Raw genomic sequence first — 14,031 nt, 5'->3', positions numbered from 1 at the left:
ACACAAGTAAAAGCAAAGGAAAACTGGTCAATTACTTTCTATTATGTGCTTATAATAGTTCTTACTAGGTATAAATATAGTAAGAGCTATTACTTAGTAATAAACATTACTACTTCACAAAAAGACAGTAGATTTTTGATGAAAGTAAAGTTTATTCAGCAAAGTTGTACTGATTTCAGGACAAGAATAACATTCACACTGTAACATTCACGTTTCATGAAGTTATCCCAGAAAGCACATGAAAAAAACCTTTATCTTCCCCATCTTCTATCACATTATGAAATGCTCTTGTTACACCAGTCTACAATGCTTAATACTTAATATACAATACTTACTGAGGAAGTTTGGGTAATAATCTGTAAAACAGTTGACAATAAACCGGACAAAATCCAAGTCCTAAATTTAAAAAAAATTAATTAAAAAAAAAATCACAGCATAAACGCAAAGTAAGCCAAAACATTTAAAAGTACAGGCTTAGCTAAGGCATTTGATGAAAAGCACAGGATAGATATATAGTAGTCAACTGTGTTCCAGTTTTACATACACTACAAATATCCTCAAAACACAATGCAAGGCTTTTTCCTCCATTAAATTGCTGCAGGACTGTGGTCACACTTCCCCTTATAATCAGAGAAAGAAGTCAATAGACCTCTGAACAGTGCAATAACTAAGATATCTAAACTACTGCAGGTATCAACAGGACTTAAGATGTGCAGGAAAGATACAGGAAAAACAAACCTTTAGCACTAGAGAAGCTTGACAGGTGGAAGAGTATTCAATATACTGAAATTTCACTTCAGTAATTATCCTACATACTGTTCAATATACTACTGCACTCAGTATTATATTTCCAAAGGCAAAAAACCCAGGTTTTCTTTGAAGAGAATTTTGGGTTAAGTATTAGTTGATGGCATGCAGAGAAACTGTGGGCAGAGACAGTGCTCAAAAGAGCTGTTTCTATACCACCCATTTTCAGGATGCTTCAATCCAATGAGCCACTGTACAGAAATAGTACAGTCAGTCTCCTTTGCAAAATCAAGGTATAATGGAACTGTATTACACAGTAAAGGGCAAGGAAGGCTTTTTATGAAACAGGTGGAGAAATAAAGTAAGAGATACCTTACCACAATAAGGTACTCAGGTGGGAAGCTTGCCATGAGTACTTTTCCCAGTCCTTTAAACAGAAATTACCACTACTACTGCTTTCAGAAATAGTACAGAGCATTTCTGGTTGAGGATCCAAAGCCTGATGTAACAGTAACAATGGGGAAGGAGCTCCTAGGGTGACGTAAACACACCACCAAAACATTTTTGGACAGAGTGAAAAAAGCCCCCAAAAAATAACACTGTCTAAGGGGTCTACCCACAAGCTGAAAGCTTTTTAAGTGGCTTCAGCAACTAGAAACTAACTTGACATCTTTACAGGCAGAAGGTGGCCTCTAATAGAAGCATTTATCTCAATTGTCTATTGCTTGCACCAAATGCAATATCTTTCATTTTACAGCACAAACACAATGATAGATTAGAATTATTAGAATCTCCATTAATCAGGATGCTGCTCTCTATTCTGCTGCCTATCCAAAAGCAGCACTATCAGACAGCAGAAGGGATAGATCCATTATTTTGATTAAAGTCTGGAAGTAGAAGTGCAGATTGCACAGACTATTCAATAACTGCATCTATTCTAGTTACCTGAACTGGTGTAACAAGCCATGAGCTATCAGAATTATCTCCTGCATACCAGTGATAAAAGTGATATAGTAGATGTCCATAGCAACAGAACAGACAAATGAGGCATGCTCTGGAAGAGAACCCAGAGATTCAAGTTCTTTTTCCTTTAGGATAGATTTATCAATTACTCCACATGGCTACAAATAGCCATTAAAAATATTCCTGTTCTGTGACAAACATACTAACTACAAAGCAAGCCTGTACAATGGGACAGTTATAGACAGCACTTGCTGAGATTTTGTCTCTGGGAGTCTCAAAGACACAGGGGGGAAAAAAGCTGCTTCAGGATATAATCGATAAAACCCAAATCAAATTAGTCTTTCACATCAAGGAAATTATTACAATCCTTCACTCCTGCTATGTAAAACTGCAGTTCCAGTATTATCTTTAGGAGCATGGACAGCTCCCACTGCACAGGTAAGAGTATCAACCTTGCAAAAGAGAATAACATCATATTTATTTGTCAAATTACCTCCCCATAAGCTGGTGGCCCTGTACTGCACAGCTGCAAGGTCCCAGTGCAACATTAATAATCTTGCCTGTGCCAGATATAGACAACCTCTTCTGGAGCTGGGTTTGGGGATGGGGTTTTTTTGCTTACATTAATTCTTGTTATACCACCATCACCAGACAAAAAAGCAGAAAGACACAGATGTCTGCCATTCCTGTAATAACAGGACAGCATGGCACTTGGTAAGAAAAATGTAGTTATTCTATAGAAATACATTTTATTTTTTAACCTACACATAATCTGTGAGATTTTTAGTTATTAGATTAAATCTATAAATATGTACTGATAGGAAAGATCTCAACCTTGCAAACAGCTCAGTCACCAAACTAAAAGCAAGTTTTCAGCATGTTGCAGAAGACAAAATTTAATATGTAACAAAAGATTTTGGAAACTGCTCATGTCATGGGAAAAAGCTCTACCATATCACTTATCTCAATGACTATTAAGTTATTTATGTGTCAAGGGTTGCACAGCAACTTCCTTTTTCTTGTAACACAAGTTAAATAATTCCAAAAGCAATCAAGACAAGAAAGCAAAAATACTTACTATGTGACTGATTCCAGTTTCAGCCATGTCAAATACCACTGTCAAGGGCTTTCCATGATCTCTCTTGGCATAATGTTCTAACCAAAAAGCAACCAGTTTCTTTTTGTCAAGTTGCTGTTTAGGATCTTTCGTATGATGCTTCACTTTGAACCAAACTTGGACAAAAACACAACAAAAGTTGAAGGAAAGATCCAAACAAACAGAAAACATCATCCAAGTAACTACAGAGGATGTACTTTGATGTATTAACATCTCTGAGTTTGTATTTTATATTTGTCTTGATTTTGTGACCACTGAACAGCCAGAAAAACAACTGAACACCTCTTCACGTACCCCACGTTGCTCATTTTTTACTATAATTTTTTATAAATTGAAAATACAAAGTTACACCTTAGAAGAAACAAAGTGGAAAAAACACTTTTTGTGTATTTAAAGACTGTTTACCTAGATTAGTATTTCATAATTTAAAATTAAATCACTTGGTCTTCAGACAATACTATGTTCAGCACATATTCTACATATTGCTGTAAAATTAATGTTTCCTTTTCTTCTTAGGTTTCCTATAGCACTGCAGTTGATGCGTTTTGAAAAACTATTTATACATGCATTAAGAATTATATAAAAAGCAACAGATCTTTCCAAAATAAAATGAAAAATTCCAGGAGGTGAGCAACACTGCAGAAATGAAAGCCTAGTATATATTCTTCTGGAATTAAAAAAATGAGTATACGGAGACTTGTTTTTCCACGGGGAAAAAAAAAAAACCCACAGGCATAATTCAAACTAAAGACTTGATAAAAATGTCTGAATCCAAGTTAGTGATTACACAATAAGTGAGAAAATAAATATTCAGGGCAGTAATTTGAAGAGTAGATTCTGTTTTTACTACCTGTACAGTATTTAAGTCAGACAAGCCTGAAAATAACTTTAGATATGCTCAATATTCTTCTCCCTGAAACTTGGGAAGTTGTAAAGTAAAAACCAGATTTCTTCTCCATGTTTCATATAAAGAAACAAATGTTTTTAAATATAGCATGTTAGCTAGACTGTGTTTCAAGATTAAGAGAAACCCCTTAATTAATTAATTAATTCAAACACAGAGCATACATGAAACCATTACATTCTTGTTGAAGACAGTGGTCACATCACCAAGCCTGTCTGAGAGTCAGCATAGCATGTTAGCTAGACTGTATTTCAAGATTAAGAGAAACCTCTATTCAAACACAGAGCATACATGAAACCATTATATTCTTGTTGAAGACAGTGGTCACATCACCAAGCCTGTCTGAGAGTCAGGCCCATGCTGTGATTCTGAGGCCGCCCTGTGCTGGGTCAGGAGTTGGACTCCATCATCCTGCTGGGTCCCTTCCAACTCAGTGGATTCTCTGATAAATAAAAACTTTACAACTCAATTGCCCTTTTAAGTAAAAGCAGCATCTAATATATACCTATGTCTCTTCTTAAAATGCTTATTTTTCAAGATGATAAAATGCTGGAAATAAAACTATGATCAAAGGCTAAAAATAGTCTATTCTGTATAACTTACATAACTTATAGCCTTCTTTATCATATCCATGTAGAAAGAGAGCACCAATTTCAAATAACCATTTTGGAAGGACAGATTCTGACAAGTCTGCAAAACCAAATGAAATATTATTTCAGTAATCGTATTAATAATCACACTTAACAGAAGTCACTAAAAATGTAGAAGTCTAGCAAAAAAAACCCCAAAAACATCTTTATAAGCCACTTCACAAAGTCTTTATGATGCAAATATTGAAATAATCTGAAATCTTTACTAGCTTGTTCTCATGCTACAGAGTAGAATCTATTTATGAAGTCAATTTTTTTTTAAAAATCTACAGAAAAAAAAGCTGCAAATGTTTATTTTTTTCATATTTGAAGCCTCCCCACCATGCTCTATCCTTTACTCAGAGTGTGAAGTCCTGTAGATAAGAGTTCACCTTCAAAATATTTTCACAGTACAAAAATGAGATCTTTTATTTAATGTACCAGACCAATGCTATTACAATGAACAAGGCAGTCCTGTTTGTTCTGTTGTGTGTTGTTATTTGGTTTTTTTAGAACTCTATGATGCAAGAGACAAAACAAGAGATAGCTGCCTTCCTTCCTTCCCCTTAAACACCCTTTCAATGGACATATGAAGCCACAACAAAATTGAGGCACTACTGGTCAACATAAAAAGCAATACTTTTTCTCTTTTTTCTTTTTTGAAAGTTCTTGCTCAGCTCTCCATGGTACTTGCAAACCTTTAAAAGGTTATTAATTAAACTACATATAGAGGTCAGTGGTAGTTCAATAGAAAAGCAACACACCTTCAAAATCACTGCACAACATAGCTTACCATTAACTGTGTATTCTTTCCTCCACTGAAAGCTTTCATCAATCATTTTTAATGTATCATCCACAACATCATGACGCCAAATCAAGTAGTTTTCAACCCATTTATCATCTTGCTGAAGTCTTTCCACATCTCTAGAATCATATTTATCGGATTTATCTAGGAAATAAATAAGTTAGTGTCTACAGCATTTGCTACAGAAACGTGAAGAGATTTGTTAAGTCTATGTCTGTAAGCATCTACTTGGTATATAGGACTTCTCTTGCAGTTTCAAATTTAAGGAAACAAAGCACAGTATGAGAAATTAATGGAAACCTATTATCTGCTGCAATGATATTTAGGGACACTACAACATTACTCTCACTAGAAAAATATTTTCCATGATCCTTACGCAAAGAAAAAAACAAGGTGCATCTGGAACAGGAGTAATTTCTCTAAAACCACTTTTCTGTAATTAACATGAATTAGTACATAGTATTAGAATCTATGTATTGATTAATGTATATACTAAACATCCCAAGTACATGCTTGAGTTCTCAAACTTATAGGTATCGGCATGTTAGACCATAAAATGTCTGACAAAGATAAAATTCACAATTTTGAGCATGCACTAAGCATTACTGCATTAAACAAAACTGGTTTTATTTATAAAATTACAGTTTACACTTGTTTTAAATTGTTACCCAACCCAATAAAAAGTACATGCAATTCCAGAGTAGCACAAAAGCCCCCAAGGCTTCTTGTATCTTCTTGTATCACATTAGCAGCACGATAACAGGCTTTCATGCTTTTGGAAGTACTTCAGATGAAACAAGACTTGCTGCTGCTCTGAGTTGTTATTTTTAAAGAGGAAAGTAAAACACAAATGCTAAGTGGACCTATTTCTACTGTAGATACACTTAAACAAAAGCCTGGTTTTTAAATCAATAGTCTGAGAAAATGGTAAAAACAGAATGCAAATCAAGAGCCCATAATAGAAACAGGCTTCTGAAAGCAAAAGACACTGATACACATCTCTGCTAACTATTAAAAAATCATAAGCTCTAAAACTATTCACTTAATTATTACCATGGGAAAAATTAAGACTGTTAATAAAAGAGATTTAATTTTCACATACTGGAAAGAGCTGATCCTCTGTCAATAACAAACTGCTTTCAGAGCCATTTACAACTATCTGGAACTGTGATGGAATGGCCTGGCAATGTGTATTTCAGAGAACTCTGAGGAAGTAGTTAAGAAAAATACACCACTAAATTCTGCTAATATTTGTTGGCCTACATGCAAAAATATGATCTATTTTACTTGTATTTCAATTTATACTGTTTCCTGTTATAAATCAGTCAATATAACTGCAAGAATATATCAATTTAAATGTGTCCATTCACTAAACTGTAGCTGCACTCCTCAATGCATCTCTTCACATCTAACTGCTTCTCACATACATCATCTACCAAATTCCCTTCTTCATCAGGCTTCAAATTTCTCCTTCCCTTAATCCCACTCCACTAGTTTACTTTGTTCCTTAGATAACCCTAGAATTTAATCCCACTTTCCTTAATCTTAGTCCTCTACTTTCTTCTCTGCCCAAAAGCCTCTAATCCTACTTTCTTCTCTGCCCAAAAGCCTCTAATCCACTAAAATCTTTTTAACTCTTGCATTTCCTTTTTCTGTCATTTCCATACTTGCACTGGAGAGCTGATTTCCTATACTGAGCCCAGTGAAGTGATCACTCGGCGCCAAACTGAAATGTTTAAGGTCTCTGTGGCTCTAGAGGAATCACAGATGAATTGCAAAAATGCTGGGAGTGAAATTTTGTAGTCTCAACTGCTCATCTGAAATTTGTAATTTCCCCTTCTGAGCCCAGTGAAGTGATCACTCAGCACCAAACTGAAATGTTTAAGGTCTCTGTGGCTCTAGAGGAATCAGATGAATTGCAAAAATGCTGGGAGTGAAATTTTGTAGTCTCAACTGCTCATCTGAAATTTGTAATTTCCCCAATGATTTAGGAAGTTTTGTCTGAAAAAAGCTAGCAGTACTTAGTTTCAAGTTAACCACTTCACCTTGGTTTGATAAACTCTAACACACACTGGCTTCCAGCTATGACTGACTGCAGTTAATCAGCCAAGTACTTTGCTGAGATCAGTCCCATGTGTATCTTATATAAATAAGGGATTAGGGTACTCTGTAATTAAAGAGAAAACCCACCACCAGGTAAAAACTAACAGGATAACATTTCACACCACTTTTTGAGGCTCTCTTTGCTTTCAGTATCTGTCTGAGAGCACAACTGTCAAAATGAGAGACTTGTGCACCTTGTATCAAACTGTAATTTAAAATCATTTACATACCATTACATGGAACAAACCTCAGAACACATTTCTCAACCACTAACAAGTTTGCCCAAACTCTGAATTTAAGAGAATATTTTTAAAAACAGACATTCAACTTTGTGAGTATTTTAAGAAAATGAAAGTGAAAGAGAAACAGAGAAAATGTCTAATCCAAGCTTCCAACATAATGGAAAGCACGCTACAGAGATAAGGATAGTTGAAAAAGTAATCTTTCCTCTCTCCTGTAACTAAGCTACCAACAAGACACATGTAATCTGAATTTACATATATGCTACAATACACCCTAAAACCAGGGGAAACACCTAGTCAAATCCTACATCCACAAGCACTTGCAGAACGCCAGTATTTGAATCAGGTTAGCTTAAGACTGACAGAACAGTACTGAATACTGTATGACTTTTACCTGCTTGATCCAATTCTTGCTACAAAATAAGTAAAATTTAGAATGAGAATGTGAATCCAAAACAAAGGTGTTTGATGTCACTCACAAAAAGCAGAGTGATATAAAATTGATGGAGTCCTTCCAAGAATCCAGTGATTGAAAATGTGTCAGTTCAGAGGAGGAATTCCTCTTCAAATCCGTACATGCCACATAATTTTACAGACATCTGGAAACTTGTTTTCAAAATATACCGTGAAATAATCAGAATGTTTCTAGTTTTAAATAATTCACGGAACACTTCAGTGCAGTTACTGTATTATTAGAAACTTCTGGAGTTAAATGAGAATTAGTTGAAAGGAAATAAGACCTTTGAGATTCTCAATACAATTTAAATACATCCTGCACAACAGCTAAGAGGCCAAAAAAGAAACAGTATTTGAGGGGCTCCCATATGGAAATTCAGGTGGAACTATAAACTGAAGTAACTTACCTCAGACCATCTCCAAGCCTACCTATTTAGATACCTGTCACCATATACTGATGCTTTTCTCAAAGGAAAATTAGGTGCTGGCTTCTTCACACTTGCAGGACTGCCACTAGGACACTGAGACATTAAGTTTAGTCACCCTCAGCTCAGGAAGAGAGACATCTCTGTAACTGAGTCCATAATGAACAGAATTTTGTAAGGTATTTGGAACACACATCACTCACCCCAAAGGTAACACAAGGAAAAGCACTAGCAGATATTTCTGTTCAGAAAGAGCTACTGAAAATCACATGTGTAGCAGCAGGGCCAGACTTTTGTGTAACATTTCATAGTCCAGAGGCTTGGAAACCTGGTTGCTCCCTCAGTCCAACACACTCAAACCTTTCTGTATCATACAATGGTTCCACAGCCCATGGAAGAGGCAAAACTGGGATGCTGCAATACTTCTCCACTGACGTAGGAAACTGTAGAAACTAAGCAAGACTCAGATCCAAAAAAGCAAGAAAAAGCATAATCTGCCAAATTATAAGTTACACATAAAGGAGTGACAGTAGCAAGGAGATGTGGTCATTATTAGCCCTCTTTATTCCTTTAGCTGAAAGCTCTTCAGGAAAATTTGAGTGAGCAAAACTGACCAGGTATTTTACCTTATTTTCAAAATAGTTGGTTAAAGTCACTTTCATTTTGTCATTGGGCATTTGAGGTCATGAGAAAAGACTGGAAGAAGACAAAATCTGTTTGAACAGCAACTTCTTATATTACTTGCCTTCCTTTTTTCTTTTTTTTTTTTGCTTTAGTGAGGACTTCTGTCCTTTCCATGGGCACATTCTGCCCTTTTAAAAGTTGTCTTTTTAAAGCTGAGAAGCTTCCAGTGAAACTCTACACTTAATTACTATGTTTCAACATAAAGGATCTTCTATAACACCAGAGAACAACTCTGAAAATAACTCCAGAATTACACAAAACTAAATGCACACAAATTTCACTGCAATACATCCACTAGAAGACTTCATTAAGTTTTCTGAGGCACAAATTATGAAATCCCTTCCCTTTAACATTCCTCTTTTTTTCACTGCCATCTACTTTCCATGCCAGGAGCTCCTGGAGCAGGTCCAGTGGAGGGCTGCAAAGACCATTAAGGGACTGGAGCACCTCTCTTACAAGAAGAGGCTGAGAGAGCTGGGCCTCTTCAGCCTTGAGAAGATGACTGAGAGGAGACCCCATCAGCTTCTGTCAGTATCTGCAGGGAGGTGGCAGAGGATGGGCCCAGGCTCTTCTCAGTGGTGCCCAGCAATAGGGCAAGAGGCAATGGCAAAGACTCATGAGTATGAGGGAGAATTTCTTCATGGTGTGTGACAGCCCTGCAACAGATTGCCCAGAGAGGATGTGGAGTCATCCAAGGTCTGTCTGCATGCAAACCTGTGCCCTGTGCTCCAGGATGACCCTGCCTGAACAGGCTGGACCAGACAAGCCACTATGGTTCCTTCTAACTCGACCTATTCTGTGATTACCAGGACAACAGTGCTGTGCTGCTGTGTTTTCTTCTGGTACTTACAGTTTAGAAAAAATAATACAAATTGGAGAATATTCAGCAGGAATATAGAAGAATAACTACAGGACTCAAAACCAGGCAGCACAGCTGAATCACATACTAAATTAATCCAGAGAAGTTCAGAATTAAAAACCTGAATGACCTCTCCCTCCAGAAAAAAACTCTTATCTAGAAAAGCAGTGTTACAGAACAAGCCATACATAAAGCTAAGCAGGGACAGAAACTGCATATCTTTTAATAGAGAACAAACCTAGAAACTTTATTGTACAAAGCAGAGACAAAAAGCAACTTAGAAAAGTATGTCAAATGTTACATTACACAAAGAGACTCAATTTATCTAGTCTTAAAGCTACTCCAGCCAAGAATTCTTGGTTTAAAATGGTCACAATCATTTCTCTGACTTTGGCTCCCAAGAGGAAACCCATTTTAATTGGCTGTTGATGCCAAACATTAAGCTAAGTACTGCAACAATTCAGGTATGTGCCTTCAGTTGCTACATGAGAAAATCAGCAAGACTAGAAACAATTTAAGAAGGTCAGTAGCCATAGAGGGACAGGAATGAAGAACAAACCAAACACTATTTCCATCCAATAAGGAATTATTTCACAACCTCAAGCAGCAATAGACAAATAAAATAACTACCTTCACAAAGTGAGATAAACTTTTAGCAAAACTGAACACTGTCACTGACAATAAAGACTGCTTACAATAAAAAGCTCAATCATTAACGTTACAGAGCTTTCTATGTTTCCCATCTTATCCTTCCACCAGTCTCAGCCTAAAAGCTAATAACCAGGGGAAACAGACATTTCAGAGCATAAAAAGACATGCAGGTATGCAAAACATTACCACTCTTCTACAACAGTCTTATCACTGATTTTTAAGGGTGTCCCATATGTCTAAAAATTTATTTGCAATCAGCCCATATGATTAACAAAACACCTTTGCTACAGGCTTAAAGAAAGTCATGGTGAAATTTAATCCTTTACTTTGGAAGGATAGGAAACTTCTCTTGCAAAATCTTTTCTGAAAAATAAGACTTGCCTAAAGGAGAAAGGAAGAGGATGTAAGTGCGGAGGGCCAGGAAATAACAGGCAATTAGAAACAGTTAACATGCAAAACAAAATATGAACAAAACTAATTTACTGAAAAAAATCAAACAAGACTCGATTGTAAATAAATTCCACTGTAACATTAAAATAGAACGTAATAGCCCAGAAATAAAAGCTAATTTTAGAAAATCACTAAGGAATGGAAATTCACTATAGAAAAATACATGCTTGTTTGCTAGAAAACATTGTTAGTGCCAGTCAGTGATAGAAAAAAAAAATCTTTTGTTTTCATTGTTCCTTTCACCAGTAAAATCATTTACGTCACCAACTCCCACAAAGAATCTAAACAGGCAAAAGACAAATTAGGCCCAAAACCAGTGAAGACAAAGTGCTGTCTGCCTACCACATCAGACAGTGTTTGCCAGTCTACTGGACTAACAGGGACACTATTGGAGAGAAACCTTTTAAATACAAGGGCTTAATTATTGGGACATACATTCCTCACAAGAACTGAAGCTGTTTTTAGAATCCAGCTAGAAAGCTAACTGAAGGGAAAAAAAAACCCACAAGATTTCAGTTAATAATAAATACTGTTTTGCAGATAAGATGCAACAGTGGCCAAGCTTTCCTTCTAGAACACTTCAATGGCCAAGTAAGCTGAATAACTTCAGAAAGAAAGTTCTCATACAAATTTTGGGAAAACGAACCAGTAAGGTTCCATGACACTTTCACACCGTATCTGACTATCAGAAGCATCTTCTGATTTGGTCACATAAATGAAACAACTGTATAACTTAAAAAAAACCAGATTTATGGTGCTTTCAATTGCTGAACAAAACTTTTTGGACCCAACCTTGAAAATTATCAAGGCCACAGCATATTATTATAATAATAATAATTATAACACATGTTGGAATATTCGACTTTTCTGAATCAGCTATATATTTTTTGTAGATTCCACTTCAAACTAAAAAATTGTATTCTGCCAATAAATAATTTCAATGAAAAAGTAGGATTTCAAAGACCCTCTAAGTTTTCATTTCATAACAAAAGTAAACATTACTGCAAGGCCATCTCAGCATTTTTGACCATTACCAAATCTTCCCACATGAGGAGGGGCAGGAGGGAAGCTAGTAATGATGAGTTACAGAATATGGAAGAATCACTTAATCTTTGATGATCAGAATTACTGTGTTTCTAGAATAACCAGTTACATTGTTTTCCCCAGAGGGAAAACAAAACAGTGTCAGCTGCAATCTCCAGGAAAAAAAAAAAAAAAACCAAACAAATAACTGCCTGAAAACTTTCCTCCGAGTTTAACAACTGCAGTTCACCTGTCCACAGAATAAAGTTTGCTCTGTAGAGGCCCACAATTCTTTGACCACACTAAACTTTACAGGAAGGATCAGCCTCTCAGTGTAGCCTGACAGTGCCCTTAGTTTTGAAAGCAGACCAAAGACGAAAATTCCTGGGTATGAAGCAATCATTTGCACCTTTACACCCCCAAGTCACAGGTTTGAGGGTGCCTGCATACATGCAGCCCCACATTCCTTTGATTAAGAAGCATAAAAGAATATGTTTTAGAACACACACAGTAAAGGCTGATAGACCAGTACAAAATCAAAATCCTGTGGTTTTCACTCTGGATTGTGGTCATGAGAACATTAATTTGCTTGGGGCATTCCTAAACTTGTGGCAGAATCTTAGCAACACAAACTCAAAAAAAGTCTTAATCCTAAAAACATGACCCAAAAATGGGCTTACTGCGAAAAAGTGTTCAAAATACTGCAAATAGGATTACAGCTTACCTTGCAACAATATTCAGTTATTTAATGGCTGCATCAACCAGCCCAACAGAGACATCGTTACAGCTAGATAAACTTGTAGAATTCCAAGATTTTAAGAAGATCATCTGAAAGAGTAATACCCCTTTTCCACAACCACTGTCCCACAGCAGTCCTAGGCTTTCTGAAATAATTAATTATGAGTATGACTCTGGGATAATAGAATACAAAGCAAGTTGAATCACCCACCATATGAAAATATACACTAATTGAAAACATTAAGAGGCAGAAGAACTTAGAATTTAAGATGAGCCTCCAGTGATTCAAGCTTGAGTTTTAAAAAGATACCCTTATTCACTTAGAAGTATCAAATGGTAAAATAAGCTCTGTCTACTTCAAGACTTTCTAATAAATTTTGTCATCAGAAATAAAGGCCATTTCTAACCAAGGCTAAGTAGTCTCCTTTATGAAAGTTAGCAGAGCAACCATATGAGACAAAGTTGTACCACCCTCAAGACCTTCAGAGTTTTCCAAAAGCATGTTCCAGCTCACTACAATGAAGAAACACATAACCCTTACAAAAAGTGATAGATAGCAAGGTAACCTCAATAGTTCTGATCAGAACCATCAAAGCAAGGCTTTTGTTTGCAGAACTGAGGCTCTTATTAAAGGAGATGCAGACAGCTACTGGACTTTGACTCTATTTGCATTAAAAATTGCATAGATTTATGTTTTTAGTAGAAAGTCTCTTAGTCACAATGAAACATATTGTTTACTGCAGTTGTTAGCATACCCTACATTCCTCCAACATAGGCAATGCAAATCAATCTTGAAATAAAAGGAAACCACTCTAGGCTTACCCCAGTCTTCCCTCCCCCCTAGTCATCCCCAGCATCTCCTGGCCTTAATTTACAAATTTAAATGCACCTGCACTTAAGAACCGAGTTGGACATGCAGCATGATCTTAATTATGGCCTGCATGAAATTCAAATGCAAGTTACTCCAGAAAAACAACTCTTCCTTTGACAAACTCGGTGAGGTCAGAATGCCTCCGTCCCCCTTCCCTGACATGTTTCATGTCAAAGAACACCAAGCACAGCAATGTCCCAGGCCACACTCTCCAGCCAACCAAACACCCTGCAGGAGAAAAGGAGTGAGAGCTTTGCCCCAGCACATCCTGCAGCCCAAGACAGTGACCCAGCTCCGAGAGCCAGCACAGAAACCTGCTATGCATCGTACCCTTCCATGGATTCAAACACCATAACTGCACCAC

The 14,031-nt window shown here is 36.5% G+C and overlaps 1 protein-coding gene across 2 annotated transcripts in view; it reads right to left on the bottom strand.

Moving 5' to 3' along the window:
- The window catches only part of MOSPD2 (motile sperm domain containing 2), a 33,047-nt gene that overhangs the window by 18,362 nt on the left and 654 nt on the right, over positions 1-14,031 (bottom strand). For both annotated transcript variants that reach the window (XM_041416550.1, XM_041416553.1), the window contains exons 3-6: positions 5,154-5,309; positions 4,335-4,421; positions 2,789-2,943; positions 336-396 (exon numbers count right to left, since the gene is read on the bottom strand). In XM_041416550.1, coding sequence (XP_041272484.1) covers positions 336-396; positions 2,789-2,943; positions 4,335-4,421; positions 5,154-5,309 — 459 coding nt within the window. The remainder of the gene's footprint in view (positions 1-335; positions 397-2,788; positions 2,944-4,334; positions 4,422-5,153; positions 5,310-14,031) is intronic.

The sequence above is a fragment of the Onychostruthus taczanowskii genome, unplaced genomic scaffold, assembly GCF_017590055.1.
Source record: "Onychostruthus taczanowskii isolate IOZ18803 unplaced genomic scaffold, ASM1759005v1 scaffold52, whole genome shotgun sequence".
Classification (NCBI taxonomy): domain Eukaryota; kingdom Metazoa; phylum Chordata; class Aves; order Passeriformes; family Passeridae; genus Onychostruthus; species Onychostruthus taczanowskii.
This window is presented reverse-complemented; position numbering and strand designations above follow the sequence as displayed.